Here is a 17,712-nt window from a genome sequence, read left to right on the forward strand (position 1 = left end):
TCTTTTTCAACATAGTTGTGACTTTGAAGGTTCATTAAATGAACGGTTGTAAGTTGAGGACCACCTTCACAGATACATAATGTCTACATATGTCTCCTTAATTTGCCTTTTGGTGAACAGGTGATTGGGAATGGAATGGAATGGAATTGAATTGAATTGAATTCTTTATTGACCAAGTATGATTGGACACACAGAGAATTTGTCCTTGGTGCACATGGTCTCAGTGTATATAAAAGAAAAGATACATTTTTTTCAAGAATCATGAAGTATACTACTTAATGATTGTCATAGGTTACAAATAGGCAATCAGGAAACAATTGAGCAATTCTGTGAGGCAATCTGCACAAGATACACAACCAAAAGTACTAGCTCTACTTGACTGTAAGGTTCCATTAATGAATCTTGGATGCCTGAAAGTACATCTGTTTCTCCCCCGCCAATACACACACACACATTTTACAGCCCCCAAAATTAGGGAGGGTCCCTTCTATGATGTTTGACATTTCCACATTCCTTCTGCGAGCTCAGCAGCTGTTTATCTAACTATTGTCCTGTCTGCAACCATCTCCCAAGGTCATGTCCACATGTCATTACAGATGGATTGTAGAATGTGCCTGCAAGCTGGTTACACAAATTAGCAAAGCAAGAGCACTTAAAATTTATATACCTCTTCACAGTGCTCTACAATTCTATCTAAGCAATTTACAGAGTCAGCATATTGCCTCCAACAATCTGGGTCCTCACTCTACCGACTTCAGAAGGATGGAAGGCTGAGTCAACCCTGAGTCAGTCAAGATCGAACTCCTGGCAGTGAGCAGAGTTAGCCTGCAATGCTGCATTCTAGCCACTGTGCCACCATGGCTCTTAATTTATGTACATGCCATGGTTTTTCACCATACATGGTAAAGTATGAAGAGGAATCTATTCACAGGCACCAACCAGAAGGGAGAGAGAGAAATCTTAATACAGTTCTCTTAGAAGAGAGCATTTAAAACAGAAAATTTCAATCCACCAGTGTTTACAAAACATTGCATTTTAGGAGCAGTTTTTTTAAAAAGCTAATTTAAGGAAAGCCACAGTATTCCATGACTGTACAGGCAAAGGAAAACCATTTTCTCTCTCCCCCACTCCCAAATTTGGTTGAGGGGAAAGAAGTAAACACAATTAAGAAGTGGGGGTTTGAAGAATGACAATATCAGATTCCCCATCATTCAAAAATCAGTATTGTAGTCGATTATTTTCTATATTATCTTAAAAAAACCCTCTGTATACTATATTTCATAGTAATTATTGTATACTTGCAGAGCCATTGTTTGGTCTTATGGCTCATATTGTTCTCATTTTGATTGCTTTTGCTTTGTTTTATTTCTTTTCCATTTTAACATTATTTGGCTCCATCGTGGTTTTGGTTGCCACATAGGTGAATGTTTGATTATATTTTTTAAAAGGTACAGGTATAGGTACCATGTTTTCCCCAAAATAAAACCCTGCCTTATATTTTTGTGAACCCTGAAATAAGTGTTTGGCCTTATTGCCAAGCACTCAAAAGCCCGATTGGGCTTATTATCAGGGGAGGTCTTTATTTGGGAGGAAACAGAGTATATCTTGCAGAATTCTAAGGTAAAGGTTTCCCTGTAGAGTTATGTCTAATTTTAGGGTATAGTGCTCATTTTCATTTCTTGGCTGAGGGAATCAGTTGTCCAAAGAGAATTTATGTGGTCATGTGGCCAGTATTGCTATACTCCAGTGGTTCTCAATCTTTCTAATACTGTGCCCCCTTAATACAGTTCCTCATGTTGTGGTGACCCCCAACCATAAGTCTAGCGCCAATTCTCCCAACAGAGCTTTGAGTTGATTGGTAGGAAGGTCAGAGGGACACCCCCACTGTAAATGCCTGATTGGTCTGATTGTAAAAAATACATTCCAAGACACCAGAATAGAAGCTTTAGTTCCTAACACCATGGCAAATTTGTCTTTTCTCATGGTCTTAGGCGACCCCTGTGAAATGGTTGTTCGACTCCCAAAGGGGTCCCGATCCCCAGATTAAGAACCACTGCTATACGCTAAAGATTCATAGAACACCGAAATGATACCTATTAATCTACTCACATATAGATAGGCAGGAGCACAATTCTAGCCTTAATTATTATTATTTTTAATTAGGGTGACATCAAAAAAAAAAGGCACGGTATTGTGAATTCCAACTTGAATTGTTTTCATCTCCTTTAAAAAAAACTTTTTTTTCTTTGCATTTCAGGATCTGCTCTTGAATGTCTGAAATGTTCATTCACCGTTTTTAATTTACCCTGCCACACATCAACTGTCGTCTGTAAAACTGGAGAAGTTTGTGCTGTCATCCGGGGAGCTGCTGGTAAGGATTTTATTTTATTTTATTTTTAAATTTCCTCCCTGTCTTTACCTTGGTTGCTTCCCCAAGAATTTTATCAGGCATAATTTTGATTCTTGGAATAATAATAATAGGTCCTCATATGCAGGTTCTACACTTTATGTAGTTATGTAGCAATATGTCAGTGATGGTGAACCTTTTTTGGCTCGGGTGTCAAAGGGGTGTGTAATGCAATGCCCTCCCCCTGCAAATCTGCACAACTCCTGCCCATGCGCACAACTCCTGCGCATGTGCACAAGTTACACACATGTGCACAACCCCTCACCGTGCTCCCCTGTGCATGCACACAGGCTTCACTGAAACTGTATAGGACTTGCAGAGAAGCATGCAAGTTCAGGCTTAGCTAGACCCTTACACTGCCCTTTAAATTTTAATTAGTCTAGTCTTGTTTTATTTACTGTATTGCAGTTCTGTGTTAGAAAAAAAACTTCAGAAGAGAAGGATTTAGGGATAGTGATTTCTGACAGTCTCAAAATGGGTGAACAGTGCAGTCAGGCAGTAGGGAAAACAAGTAGAATGCTTGGCTGCTATAACAAGCAATCAGAGGGAGATTGTGATCCCGCTGTATAGAACGCTGGTGAGACCATATTTGGAATACTGTGTTCAGTTCTGGAGACCTCACCTACAAAAAGATGTTGACAAAATTGAACAGGTCCAAAGACGGGCTACAAAAATGGTGGAAGGTCTTAAGCATAAAACTTATCAGGAAAGACTTAATGAACACAATCTGTATAGTCTGGAGGACAGAAAGGAAAAGGGGGCATGATCGAAACATTTAAATATGTTAAAGGGTTCAGGAGGGAAGTGCTTTTAATTCAAAAGTGAACACAAGAACAAGGGAGCACAATCTGAGGTTAGTTGGGGGAAGATCAGAAGCAATGTGAGAAAATATTATTTTACTGAAAGAGACACTTGGAACAAATGTCCAGCAGACATGGTTGGTAAATACACAGTCACTGAATTTAAACATGCCTGGGATAAACATATATTCATCCTAAGATAAAATACAGGAAATAGTATAAGAGCAGACTTGATAGACCATGAGGTCTTTTTCTGCCGTAAATTTTCTATGTTTCTATATTTCTACTTATTAAATATACAGTATATGCTACTCATTTCCTTGATAAGGAAAATAATCTCTGAAATCCAGATGATAGAATTTGAAAATGAGGTAGCACAAGATGAATAATGTGTACCAGAATGAAATGGATAAATAATTAGGAAATTTTGAGTAAGAATTTGGCAATTGATATTAAATAGTATTGTACTTTAATTTGAGGTATTTGAATCTCTGTAAGGTGTGGAAAAATAATAAATAATTATAACACCCCCCCCCCCAAAAAAAACCCTTCTAATTCATTTATATTGCTTTCTTTTGACGTTGCAAGCCACCAAAAGTCGCTTGATAGTGAGATTGGCAGGATGTAATTTCTAATTATCATTATTTTTAAGCAGCTCAGAGTTACCTCTGTAAAAAGGCCAACCTATAAATTTTACAAATAAGTAAAATAAAATAAAAAAACAAAGCAAAAACAAAATAAATAAAATAAAATAATAAAGTAAATAAAAAATAGATGATAAATAATAAAATAATAAAATAAAATAATAAAACAATCAAAACAAAGCAATAAAATAGAAATATAGATATAAATAATAATAAAATATAAATAAATGTAAATGTAAATAGAAATAGAAATAGAATCCAGAATCACTCTGTGAGTATTAAGAAACAGCCAGGCAGGGAGGAGGGGTCAAACAGGAACCTAGCCTTATGCTTTTGAAGACTATGCAGCGACTCAAGGCTAGTTCCCTGCTTGATCCCTCCCCACTTTCTAGCTGTGACTTTGGAATTGTGATTAAGGTGGGAGGTGTCTAACTTCGATATATCAAACAATCGATTACTTCAGCTCTGCTTTCTGCCCTATTTGTTCCTGACAATGCAATAATGGAGTGTTGTATATGTCTCTTTCTTTTGATGTCCCACCTAGCTGGTCAGAAGGTCATCAAGAAGAAGAACTGCGTTGCACAGGATCAATGCGAAAAGAACACTACCGAGTCATATTTGGGCATCAGCTATGTCACCACCTACCAGTGTTGCGAGGGTGATTTCTGCAATTCGGGGGCCACCTTGCCCTCTGCTCACATCTCTCTGCCCATCCTTCTGGTCATCGGAGGCACCTGGCTCCTTCGCTTCCTCTAATCCTCTTCCCAAGAAGGAGAGAAAACATCAGCTCTAGAAGATGCCAAATATTAAGCCTGCAATCCTTCTATGTTTTTTTTTACCTGGAAGTAATATGTCCATGGAACCCCCAGTCACGTAGAGGATTGTATTTTTATCCTTTCAATCACTGTATTAAATAGACCCTTTTGCCTGTCCTTTTTATTCAAAAATGCATCTGTGGCTTAATGAAGGCGTATCTTGTATTTTAGAGCATATGAATGAAGCTTTAGGAGTTGAAGCTGCCTTAATCCTCCCCCTCCTCTTCCTTTTTCATTATCCTCTAACTTTTCCATTCCTTTTCCACTTATTTCCATCCTCTGCAAACGTCACTTGAAAACTGGGTTAGAAAACTAGCGTCAGACCAACTGCAAGTTCAGTAGTCCCATCTAGATCACCAACAAGGAATACCGACACCCATTTCCCTCAGGCTCCTTTTAAGCTTCTTCGCCTCTTAAGGTTTTTACACTGCCTTCCGCCTCCTCTTGTACTAGAAACCTTTGCCTAACCTGCTTTGTATAGTAGGGTTTTTTTTTAACTTTCTCAGCCTACAAGCACAGTGTCGTCTTCCCTCTCCAGTGGTCTCATTTCATAGGATTTTTCCCAGCTGTGATCACCAGTGATGCCATTTTTCCCTCAGCATAGGTGGGGCCTCCTCGTTCTGCCACCATTTCTCCTGATGACAGTGTCGCGTCTATGAGGGAGATAAGGCAATGGAGGACGAGTCTCCTCAATGCAATTTCCACACACACCCCATGCTTCCATTCCACCCCACATTCCCTTCAAGAAATATGATCTCTGGCATCCTGAGGCAGATATTTGGCAGTTGAACCACAGCAGCAGGAAAGAGTGTGTGTGTGTGAGAGAGAGAGAGAGAGGTCTTCTGAGGCAAGCAACCAACTGGATGGCAGATGAAAATATGCCAAGAGTTGCTATTTTGGGCTGATCCCCAAGCCAGTTATGTTTTAAAGGCCACATATATAATTGTCTGCAGAGGAGGGGTTATGTTGCCTGGTCCTGTGCACACACACCCCTTCAGGAAGAAGGGTGGGATCATTTAACCCTATATATGCCCACATTTCTGCCTTTGTCTCCAAAATCTGCCACAGGTTTTCTTTCATCTATACACCTGCAACATTAGCCATATTCGGTGGCCAGGTTTTTTCAAGCACTTTTCAATTCAATTCAATTCAATTTATTAGATTTGTATGCCGCCCCTCTCCGAAGACTTTTGCCTTGTCCTCTGGCTGCCTCCCAAATCTATAATGCTGGTAGTCCTTGACTTACAATGGTTCATTTAGTGACTATTCAAAGCTACAATGGCCCTTTTAAAAAAGTGACTTATGACTCATTTCTCACACTTACGAATGTTGTAGCATCCCCATGGTCACATGATCCAAGTTCAGACACATGGCAACTGAACTCACATTTGTGATGGTCCCTGAGTTGTGAGTCCTCTCACAAGCAAAGTGAATGGGGAAGCCAGAGTTCAACAACCTTGCTACTAACTAAACAACTACAGTGATTCACTTAACAACTGTGATAAGAAAGGTCATAAAGCAGGCAAAACTCACTTGACAACTGTCTTGCTTAGTAACTGAAATTGTGGACTCATTTGTGGTTGTAAGTCAAGGACTACTTCTATTCACTTCCTGGAATTACCTGGAATACAGGTAAATTGTCTGCTTTTGTCTTCACCCAGTTCTTCATTTTTTCCAATGTTGAGATGTTGGAAATAATTTGTCTTTCCAATGTTGAAATGTTGAAAATAATTCCTATTTCCACATCAGTTTGCCAGTTTGTTTTAAAGTCAACATTTGTATACCTTTGCTTTGAATATATGGATTTGCGTACACAGTTTCTCCAGTATAGTACACTTTAAAAAAAAAATAAAGCACATTCATTCACCACATATGCACATCTTTGGAGTTGTTGTTTGTTGTTTGCTTTTTTGAGTTGTGAAACCAACCATTGAATACTAGGATACATAGTCGCTCCATTCTCTATTCTGAAAGTTCAGGTTCATTCAATTTGCTTCAGAACACAAGCTGAACATGTTTCTTCTTATAATAGTTTGTACTCAATAAATGATGAGCTAATTAAAATCTCTGAACTGGTTCCAGTTTCCTTCCTGTTTTTAGTTTCTCAAAACGACAACTTAATTAATCAAGCTAAGCATTGTACAAACCGTGTTGAGATGGTTTCTCAATTTTGACAGAGTGCTAAGAGGTGGGACTGGGGAAATGCTTTTTGATCTTTTTTCCCCAAATGAGACATGTCATCAAGGAATTTCAGGAAATTCGCTGGGGGTCCTTGAATCCAAGATCTCTAAATGTTTGGAGGAGTTTTTTCTTTGTTTTCAAACACTTGTTCAACTGCCATGAAAGCTTCTTTAAGCCCCATTGTTCATTTTTTTTCATTAGTGAGAATAGATCAAATTACAAAGAAAAAAGGCTATGTTGGTCTATGAAAATGTTATTTGATAGAGTATTAAGATGGGATCTTCTAAAAAAGGGGCTTAGAAAAGAGAAGGCAATATAGGTGTAAATTCATGGCCCATTGGCCAGATAATCATGAGCTGGCCATTCCCACCCCCAGTTTAGCCAAGGGGGGTGGAGTGTGATACGTCACATGACCACAACATGACACCCCTGGTCTAAGGAATGGTGTTTGTGTACATTAAATTCATTTCATTTTCTTTTTGGCCTTTAATTTCTTTTGCTAACTACTTTCCCCCCCCCCTTTTCTGCACTTTATGTAACATGGCTTTGTAAGAGGCAACAGAGAGAATGCTGTACGTATATTTACTTTTTTTAAATGCTTTTAAGTCTGTTTGATATTTGAATTTCAAAATGTGCTTTCAAACAATGGGGGGGAATTAAACAATGATAGAATCACAAAAATTAAACAATCATTCTGCTACTTTTTAAGATGAAAGGGAAAACTTAAGTGCATCATAATTCTAAAGAAGATCTACTTGCTGCATGTTTATTCTCTCTTATCTGGAGGCAGGTTCCATTGAACTTAATGGGTCTTACTTCTAAGTAGATTTGTATACATGTATTCTGTAAAAATAAATATGAGTCTTCCAGACATTTAGATTTTTATTTATTTATTTGACTTCTATGCCTCCCAACCCCATGGGACTTTTATTCCTTTGCTCTCTTTTCCACATCAAACTTGGCATGTTCACAGCATTCCTAAAATATGGAAGAAACATCTCCTTTAGAGCAGACATATTTTCCAAAGCATTTGAAGGCAGGACAAGAAACATTGAATAGAAATTAATCAAGGAGTGAAGCAACCTAGAACTAAGGAAAAATTTCCTGAAAAGTGAGAACAATTAAGCAGTGGAATGGTTTGCTTCCAGAAGTTGGAAGACTGGAGGTTTTTAAGAAGAAATTGGACAGTCATTTGTGGATGGCACACATTTATTTGGTATTCAATCACTTCAGTGACTCACTTAACAAATGTCTCGCTTAGCAACAAAAAAATTGGGCTCAATCGTCGTCTTTTTTTACCTATAGTCCTAACCTACATGGCATCAATTCCATAGTTTGCTGTTCCCGCTTGGTTTGATAATTCCAGACCAGAGGAATCTACCCTACATGAAATTAGAAAATATAGCTAGTCCTTGTCTTATGACCACAACTGAACCCCAAATTTGTGCCAGTGAGTTTTGCCTCATTTAACGACCTTCTAGCCACAGCTGCTAAGTGAATCACTGCAGTTGTTAGTAACATGGTTGTTAAGTGAATCTGGCTTCTCTAGTGACTGCTGGTCAGAAGGTTGCAAAAGATGATCAAATGACCCCGGGACAGTGCAACCGTCATAAATAAATATGAGTCAGTTGCCAAGCATCTAAATTTTGATCACCCAACCTTGTAGATGCTGCAATGGTTGTATTGCAACTTACCCCAACTGAGAGGAGATGAGCCATTTGGGAGGAAAAGGTCTATGCCATTTATTGGGTGCTGCTCAGGGTGGGCAGTAGGCAGGACCAGGTGGAACGCAGTTCCACTGGCGGAAATGAAGATGCATGCACAGCTCCAGCTGATTGGCGGCTGTCACTTCCTGGATTACCGGGCTCGGCTCGGCTCTCCTTTTTCCCCCCTGCTGCTGCATCTGCGCTCCTTGCTTTTTTCCTCTTTCCTCCTTCTTGACCTCAGACAATCTCTCCTGCCCAGCTCCCCTCCAGCCTCATGCAGCCACCTCCTGCCTGAGGTGCAAGCAGAAGGCGTGGGTGGAAACGGCCCCGGCAGCATTTATGCTTCTGGCAACACCCGTTCGCCTAGCTACCCAGCCTGAGGCAGGGGGGAAACTCAGGAAGGAGAGCACGGAAAACGTGAAGCAAATTGTCACCCCAGCAAGCAACACTGGTAAGGTTGTAAGTCGAGGACTTAACAGTTCACTTGAACGATGATGGTCAGGCAAGCCACTCCTACCCAGTCACATGACCATTAAGACACACCCACAAAATAAGCCACGCCCACAATGTGGCAGTAAAAATTTTGGCAGCCCATTACTGGTGTTGCTTACTTGGAGACAATTCCTAGAAGGGAGCAAGGTACCTTTCAAAGGCTTTACAGACCATAAGAACCTTGAGGCCCTGAAGACCCCTAGAAAACTCTGACCCAAACAGGTGAGATGGGCACAATACTTTATGCAAAGCACATTCCAGCAGGGAAAAACCTATTGGTTGAAGCCCTGATCAGGGAGCTACAGTAGGACAGCCAAAGAGGAGTTCCACTCCATCATCCTTTCTTCACTGAAAGAAGTGGTGGGTACTCCCCCTTTAGAAGATGAACTGGCAGCCCCTGCCGTCATGAGAGGCCAAGCCTGGAGGCCATGAGTCAGGGGGAGTTGGCCGAAAAACTGAAGGCAGCCCTGCCTACTGACCCCTGGATTAATGAACAAGGAGATCCTGACCATGAGGAAAGGCTTGGCTTGGAACATACAATTCTGACACATGTGACCGCTGGGGCAGGGATTTGGACTTGGACTTTCTTTTGGGTGAGAAAAACCTGGAAACTTTCAGATTTGGGTTTTCCCCTATGTGCCAATATGATACAGTGATACCTTGTCTTACAAACTTAATTGGTTCTGGGACGAGGTTCTTAAGGTGAAATGTTTGTAAGATGAAACAATGTTTCCCATAGGAATCAATGGAAAAGCGATTAATGCGTGCAAGCCCAAAATCCACCCCTTTTGCCAGCCGAAGCACCCGTTTTTGCACTGCTGGGATTCCCCTGAGGCTCCCCTACATAGGAAACCCCACTTCCGGACCTCTATGTTTTTGCAATGCTGCGATTTCACTGAGGCTCCCCTCGCTGGGAAACCCCACCTCTGGACTTCCATTGCCAGCGAAGTGCCCATTTTTGCGCTGCTGGGATTCCCTTGCAGCATCACAAAAACACGGAAGTCCGGAGGTGGGGTTTCCCATGGAGGGGAGCCTCAGGGGAATCCCAGCAGCACAAAAATGGGTGCTTCGCTGGGAACGGAAGTCCAGAGGCGGGGCATCCCAGCGGCAGCGGTGGGTTTGTAAGGTGAAAATAGTTTGTAAGAAGAGGCAAAAAAATCTTAAACCCCGGGTTTGTATCTCGAAAAGTTTGTATGACGAGGCGTTTGTAAGATGAGGTATCACTGTATCTCTAATACAATGAAACTTTGAGCAATGTCTTGGAGTCTTCTTTCGTTACTTGGAATTCTGACAGTGTGATGTACCAGGGCTGGATACGGAAACAACGTGGCCAGAATGAAGATTTAACTCCCCTTTATTATTCCAACTTCCCCCCCTCCACAAAAGACTCCAGGAACAAAGCTCTAAACACGCACCTCTAATTGTACCAGGCTACTATGGAGCAGCATTGTTGTTAAAGCAGCCACAGTTTCAGGGAAGCTGGTTGTAGAGTCCTGGTCACAGGAAGAGTTCCCTGCAACTGCAGCACCACCTGGGGTATAACTATGTCGCTGCTACTTCGCATATAACCAGGGCAGGCCCACACCACAAACAAGGCAAACAAGACAAAACATAGTGACGTCATTAACAGCACTTGAGACTGGAAAAAGCAACGCTTGTTTCCAACAAACACCTCTCCCAACAGAATCTCTTTAAATCTCATTCCCCAGGTGAGCCTTGTGAAGAGGGGCAGGGCGCTGTCCTCTTGAGTCATCAGGTTGCCCTGCACTGATCCCTCTTCCTCTCCAATCTCCATAGTTGGGGATTGAGGGGGGGAAGGTAACACTCATTGCCAGAGCTCCATCGCTGCTCTGCTCAGCTGCCTGCCTTTACTTTCCCTACTCGCCTGGTCCTCCTGCGCTCCCTCTCTCTCTCTCGATGGAGACCCTTCCCAGGCCCGAGGAACCCAGGACTGTCTCATTCTGCTCCTTCGATTGTTTGTCCGTTGGCACTAGCTCTGCCTCATCCTCCTTTCTCAAACTCAGGCTCTGACGGGGCCGTGACAAGTAGCATGAAAGAGGAGGCACTTCACAAAACCAAGAGAGGGTTGAAGGTGCTACTTGGCCCAAAACTGACTTAGTTTTACACTGTATTTGTTTTGCTCTAGCAATTCAAGGTACTGTATGCAATGTTCCACCTTCTTAAATTTTACATTCATCAACAATTCCATGATGTTGGCTGCCTGAGCATCTAAAACAAAGGCAAGGGGGGGGGAATTACATAAATAACTTAGTTTTTGGCCTCAACACAAGTTTCCTCCATCCTGCCCTTATAATGGGATCCAAATATAAGCCAGCTGTATCCTTATTATGAGCTCTCTTCCCAGCCTAGGATAGAATCTCTGTCTTTTTCTGTTTGCTCTAAACTGTGTTTAACATTTTTTTTAAATAGAGCTGAGTGGGGGAAACAAGAGGTTTCCAAGGCTGGACAGCTATTTATTTTGGATGGTCTGATGATTTTTGCCCTGGGTAGGGGCATTAGACTAGGGCAGGCTTGATTCTCAACCTGAGCCACTTTAAGATACTGTATGTGGAGTTCAACCCCATACCCCTATGACAATCATTAAGTGTTGTATCACATGATTCTTGACAAATATATATTTTATTTTATGTACGTTGAGAGCATATGCACCAAGACAAATTCCTTGTGTGTCCAATCACACTTGGCCAATAAAAATTCTATTCTATTTTATTCTATTCTACTTCCCCAGCCTTGCTGGGGATTTTGTTCTGGGGTTATTTGGACTTCTGGTCTGCTTAGGATATTTTGAAGGGCTTCACTTGGCTTGTGTGCTATGCTGATTCCGCATGGTTGTAGTAGTCTTTTGGTGGGTTTTGAGATATTCTTGATGTATGGTAGTGTAGTTCTTTTTAGGGTTTGTGTTAGCAATAGCAATAGCATTTAGATTTATATAGTACTTTACAGCCCTCTCTAAGCAGTTTACAGAGAGTACGCATATGACCTTCAACAATCTGGGTCCTCATTTTACCGACCTTGGAAGAATGGAAGGCTGAGTCAACCTTCAGTCTGCTGAGATTCGATCTGCCAAATTGCTGGCAGCCGGTGATCAGCAGAAGTAGTTTGCAGTACTGTACTCTAACCACTGAGGCTCTCGGGTTTTTTCATTGTGCTGTATTGTGTTGAGTGGTCAGGGACCTTTTGATATCCATTTAGATATCCATTTTGTTGGAATATGTTGTATAGATGCTCTATTTTCTTTTTCTGCTATTCCGGGTCGCTGCAGTGAGTTTGGGCTGGTCTAAATAAAGCCCTTATGCAGTTTTTCTTGTGGGAGGTTGAGTCATTGCTTTGGTAGTGGAGAACCTGGTTAGTAGGGGAGGTTTGTCTGTAGACTTGCATTTTTAGTTTGCCATTGTGGTCTCTGCTGGTCAGGATGTCCAGGAAGGATAGCAAGCTGATATTTTCTTCTTCTCTAGTAAACTAGATTCCTTTAAGAATATTATTGATGGTTCTGTGGATGTTCTCTAATTGGTCCTTTTATATGATGGTAAAGATCCATATTTTCAGATGTATTTGTGGAAGTCCTATGGCTTCTAGACATTGAATGATGACCTCCATTATAAGTCCTGAAAGCGTTGATCCCATAGGTGTCCCTCCAATGTATTGGTAAATCTGTCCATCAAATTGGAAGTACCATATTTTTCAGAGTATAAGATGCACTGGAGTATAAGATGCACCTTAGTTTTGGAGGAATAAAATAGGGAAAAAATAACCTGCCTATTGTTGTGTTTGTGCTTGGGCCAGGCGTTGCTCCCACAGATGGGAGAGATGCAGCACAAAGTGAGTGCAAAAGCCTGGCTGACAGCCAGGAAGACATGGCAGACAGCCAGGAGGATGAGGCCACTGGTTCGCAAGACTCAGCAGACAGCCCAGGGGATTTGGCATGCAGTCACTCAGACAATCTTTCGTCCTTGGATTCCTCTGCAGACCAATTCATAGACATGCATAGCTGAAGAGCTATGCAAAGGAGGGATCAATTGAAGGATTATTACAGGTCATCAGAGTAGCACCTGGGCTGGGTGTGGTTCTTATACTGAGGGCTGGGTGTGGCTCCCTTAATGAGGGCTAAAGGTATAAAAGGGAACAGAGACACAAGGCAAACTGTGGCTGTTTATCTGTGTTATTTTGTGGTTCCTGCTCTGAAGTTTCTGTTCCGTGCCTTTGGATTTCAACCCAGCTTTTTCAGGCACGTGGGAGGTGAAACCTCTGGGACTTGCTGTTTGCTCCAAAGATTCAAAGGACTCCTGAAATGTTTCTACTCCTTGCAGGTTGTCTTTGTTTGCTTTTTCCTGTGTTTTGTATGCAGCTGAAGTAAGCCTTGCACTATCATTGTTTCCTGACACTAAGGACTGTTTTGATTAACCCTTTTTGTTTGTTTAATACAAGTTTGCTGATTAGAAGAGCACATGTGTGTTTGATTTCTTTTCCTTGGACTGTTAGGCATTGCCTGAGCCCAGTCAGGCAGAATACCTACCAAGTATTGATTTGGCTAGTCCTTAGTCTGGTCAGCTTCAGCACATTAGTTTGCTAATTTTAAGCCCACGTGCTTGCTTTTATCCCCTGATTGGGGATAAAAAACCAGTTTCTAGAACACTCCACTTATCTCTCTCTCTCTCTTCAGAGAGAAACAATGAAGAAATCAGGCAAAGGGAAGATCGCTTTGCTAGAAAAGCACAGAAGATTGCTTCAATGTTAGTTAGGGCTCAGCTGATTGTTGGAGGGGGCAGCTGTGAAAAAAGCAGGCAAAAGGGAGATTGCTTAGTTAGCAAAGCACAGACGATCACATTAGCCCCTGGTTAGGGCTAAACAAAAGCTTAGTAAAAGCTACTTTCAGATTATAAAACACACCCAAATTTTCTATCATTGTGTATCCAGTTAAATCAGGTATGCTGTTGAGCAATGCAGTCATGGATTCTTTGGCTAATTCTGGATTTATAAATGTGAAGAGGTCTGTGACATCAAATGAGACCATGATTCTGTCTTCCTCTCCAAGCTGTCTAACAAAGTCTATTATCTGTGCTAGGGAGTGTGGGATTTGCTTCCTGTTTATATGTAGTGCTTTGGTGAGGGTATGGTTTTTCTCCTTGTTTATTTAATATATATTTTAATTTAGAAACTGCCCATCTCCCTCATAACGTAACTCTAGGTGACGGTACAAATAAAATATAAAAGCTGACTATAAATATTATGTTAGGAGGAAATTAAAACCAAGAGGAGAATATTTAAATTGTTGTTAATAAGGCTTAGCTTAAAACATTAATAGAAATTGTAAGTTAAGGCAGAAAAAGGCCCTTCAAGGTCCTTATTATAGTATTGTTTTTGGTTTGTTTGCCTGATATAAATCTCTGCTTATCTGAGTGTGGCATGCTAGAGAGGATGTACCCGGTCATTTTGTTTCCCTTGATTTTTTTATATTATTATCTCTTTTAAATGATGAATACATATGATTTACCTCTAAGTATCTATTGATGGCTGATTTGACTGAATGCCAAACTTCCAGGAATTTCCTAGCATTGTTTGTCTGGGATTCTCAGAGTTTCACAGTTGAAACTATGATTGAGTCTGTCCCTATGTTGTGATTTCAGAATTGTTGTTTCATGAGTATTATCAGTTTTTTCCCCAATTACAGATCCTTTCATTCCCTCATTGAAATTAAACCACAATATTTGAGAAACAAGAAGTATTTAGCAAGCATGTTTTCCACATTCTTAATATGTTCTAAATGTTTCTTACAAGAGAATCATTTCATATCACGTACAGGGGAGAGTTAAATTTGGTTAAATTTGGTTCTTGGCCTTGTAGAAAAATTCTGACATGCTTCCCAAGATAACCTGCCTGAGAGATTATTCCTTCTATTCAATTACTAATAGGCCAGTCAATGTTTAACTGATATTTGGCTCCTGTTGATTTTAGTAATTGTGTGTTGGTCTCTGATTGTATCAATTGTGAAAATGTTCACTTTCTGATTCCATTAAAGGGCAACTGAAAATACAGCTACAGTAGTTAGGGGAAGGGATAATAAACAGAAAGAGTGATTGTTTCCTTATATTTTAATATTTGATGTTGAAAAAATGGTTGTGATGACCCAGGATATGGCACAGAGATAACACAAACAGCTGGAAGTTCAAACAGCCCCTTTATTGCTCCAAATTCTTCTAAACACTCCCATATCATTGGCAAGCCCTAAAGCAGAGTAAGAATAAACCCTCACACAACCTCAAACAGCCTCTGGCTACAGTTTGTTTGTTTTGTCAAGTGGTGGTATACAAAGATATAATAATATTTATATACATGATACTAGTAAAAGAGAAACAGTAGGACAGGGGATGGAAGGCACTTATGCACGCCTCTTACTGACCTCTTAGGAATTGGGAGAGGTCAATAGTGGATAGTCTAAGGGTAAAGTTTTGGGGGTTAGGTGATGTTACTACAGAGTTCCATGCATCAACTACTTGGTTACTAAAGTCCTATTTCCTGCAGTCGAGTTTTTACTCTAGCTCAGTGCTCCAAGCTGCATGGCAATAAATCCCAAATGTATTTGGGAAAACAAGAGCCAAGCAAGGAGTTCATGGAGCAGAAAATCTGGATAATTAGTCCACAAAGTCAACAAGGAATGCAAGGACCCTTGGCAAGTTCAAAAGTCAGCATACAACACTTCAGGAATTCAGCATTTGTTCCCAACAAATGCCCCTCTCCATGTGTCTCCTTAAGTCTCATTCCCCAGGTGTTCCTGGAGAAGCTGGGTGGGGCATTCTCCTCACACGTGGCCTTCTCTGTCTGCACTGATCTTGCCTTCTCTGCACTCTCCTAGCCCTTGCATCAGGAAGGGGTGGTTCTTGATCATCGTCTGAGCTCTGTCCCTCCTCCCTGCCTGCAAGCCTTGCTATTTCCCAACAGACTTGCCTGGTCTGACTCTGCCCTTCCTCAGTTTTCTCCAAGGCCAATGGAGCTGCCTTCTCACTCACTGTCAGTTCTTGTTCCAGTTCATCTTCCGCCGTAGAGTCAGATCCCGATGGGAGCATGACAGTGATCATCTTAAACATGTTGTCAACTCAAAAAGCATCCCTGGCCTGCTCTTGAGTTGCCAAAGGCAAAGGGGATGGGAAAACAAACTTTGCAGCTGCAGCGAATCGCACTTCAGTCAAAACAAAAGCATATTCCAGCCATCTCTCTGTCAAGGCCATTTCCACGGTTACCCATAGTGGTTGGACCCCTCCTCCTATCCTGAACAGCAATTCAAACTTTGACCACTATGAATGATCAAAAGATCCAAATCTCCAAAGCTCAGCATTTTTTTTTAATTGCAATTACACACAACATAAATATACTCAGGCAAACACTATTTCCCCCCTGCAGCCCACCGTGTTATTGTTCTCTACTCCCCAGCTCATGGTTAAGGATTAAACAGTACTTAATTGCATTCATCTTAAAATAGCATTTTCCTCCTATTTTCAATATCCCACCAAAGGCAGCTTCAAAAAGTGCATTGAATCCATTCGGCTTTGTTGCTTGGAGAAAAATCACGAGTTTTGTGTGAACTTGAAACAGAGGCAGGAGACGGATCAGCCATGGACACAGTACATGTCATCCCTCTATTATTTTCTGCTGACTCAAAGATGGGTGGAGGCTGTTTTCATTCAGACGAGAGGAAAATCCAGGGGTTTGTTTTTTTGACCTATGGTGCTTTTCTGATGTGCTTTACTAAATCAACTATCTTCACAGGCCAACCCAACCAGTAGATGATGGGAGCTACAATCTTGGCAGGTTGATCGGAGGATTAGGAACGGCCTGGCAGGATTAAAAAGCACACACAAAAGCCAGGAAAATGTGAGTTCTTGGGAAACGTAACATTGCTCAAGAATTGCTGGGTTTGGTCCAAGGTTGTTCAACTCAGTGGGAATAAAAATATTTCCTTTTTCACAGCGGTAGCCCTGGTTATATATTCTCGTAGATTTGTGGTGTGTATTCAGATAGGGGTATATCTGTAATTAGCAGAGACAGCAGAATGAGTAAGTCCATTTGCACTAGCAAGTTAAAAATTACTATGTTGTTCCAAACTAGCCAAAACTCTCCATCCCTAAAATAGGGATTTTCCAATGGAATAAATGATTCCATAGATGTTTACTTCTGCTGCCAGTTTTTTTTCCTCCTTTGGCTCAAAGGGAAGAACATGAATCCATCTCTCTTTCTCCCTCTGTCTCCCTCTCTTTCTCTCTCTCTCTTTCTCTCTCTCTCTTTCTCTCTCTCTCTTTCTCTCTCTCTGTGCACATAAAAATATGTAGATATATAGACAGAATTATAGACACAGAGAGTGAGAGAGAGAGATACAGTAAATAGATAGATATACAGTATAGGTAGGTAGGTAGGTAGATAGATAGATGTATATCTTTCTATGTATACATGTATGTGTGTATGTATGTATGTATGTGTATATGTATGTGTATAAGTGTATGTATGTATGTATGTATGTATGTATGTATGTATGTATGTATGTATGTATGTATGTATACCATTTGTGGCCAGCTTTTAAGTGCTTAATACACCTTAGCTAATTTATACGACAAATGTGGCAACCTTGTTTATTCCTTTTCCTATTAGTATCAAACT

General features: G+C 40.9%; 2 protein-coding genes across 2 annotated transcripts in view; one reads left to right on the forward strand and one right to left on the reverse strand.

Moving 5' to 3' along the window:
• The window catches only part of LOC139160182 (sperm acrosome membrane-associated protein 4-like), a 30,458-nt gene extending 22,740 nt beyond the window's left edge, over window positions 1–7,718 (forward strand). The window contains exons 2-3 of the mRNA XM_070737801.1: window positions 2,258–2,371; window positions 4,396–7,718. Of these exons, the coding sequence (XP_070593902.1) occupies window positions 2,258–2,371; window positions 4,396–4,607 (326 nt within the window). The 3' untranslated portion in view covers window positions 4,608–7,718. The remainder of the gene's footprint in view (window positions 1–2,257; window positions 2,372–4,395) is intronic.
• A 7,422-nt stretch (window positions 7,719–15,140) lies between these two features.
• The window catches only part of LY6G6F (lymphocyte antigen 6 family member G6F), a 16,991-nt gene continuing 14,419 nt past the window's right edge, over window positions 15,141–17,712 (reverse strand). The window contains exon 6 of the mRNA XM_070737802.1: window positions 15,141–17,087. Within this exon, the coding sequence (XP_070593903.1) occupies window positions 17,041–17,087 (47 nt within the window). The 3' untranslated portion in view covers window positions 15,141–17,040. The remainder of the gene's footprint in view (window positions 17,088–17,712) is intronic.

Source organism: Erythrolamprus reginae, chromosome 2, assembly GCF_031021105.1.
Source record: "Erythrolamprus reginae isolate rEryReg1 chromosome 2, rEryReg1.hap1, whole genome shotgun sequence".
Taxonomy (NCBI): Eukaryota; Metazoa; Chordata; class Lepidosauria; order Squamata; family Dipsadidae; genus Erythrolamprus; species Erythrolamprus reginae.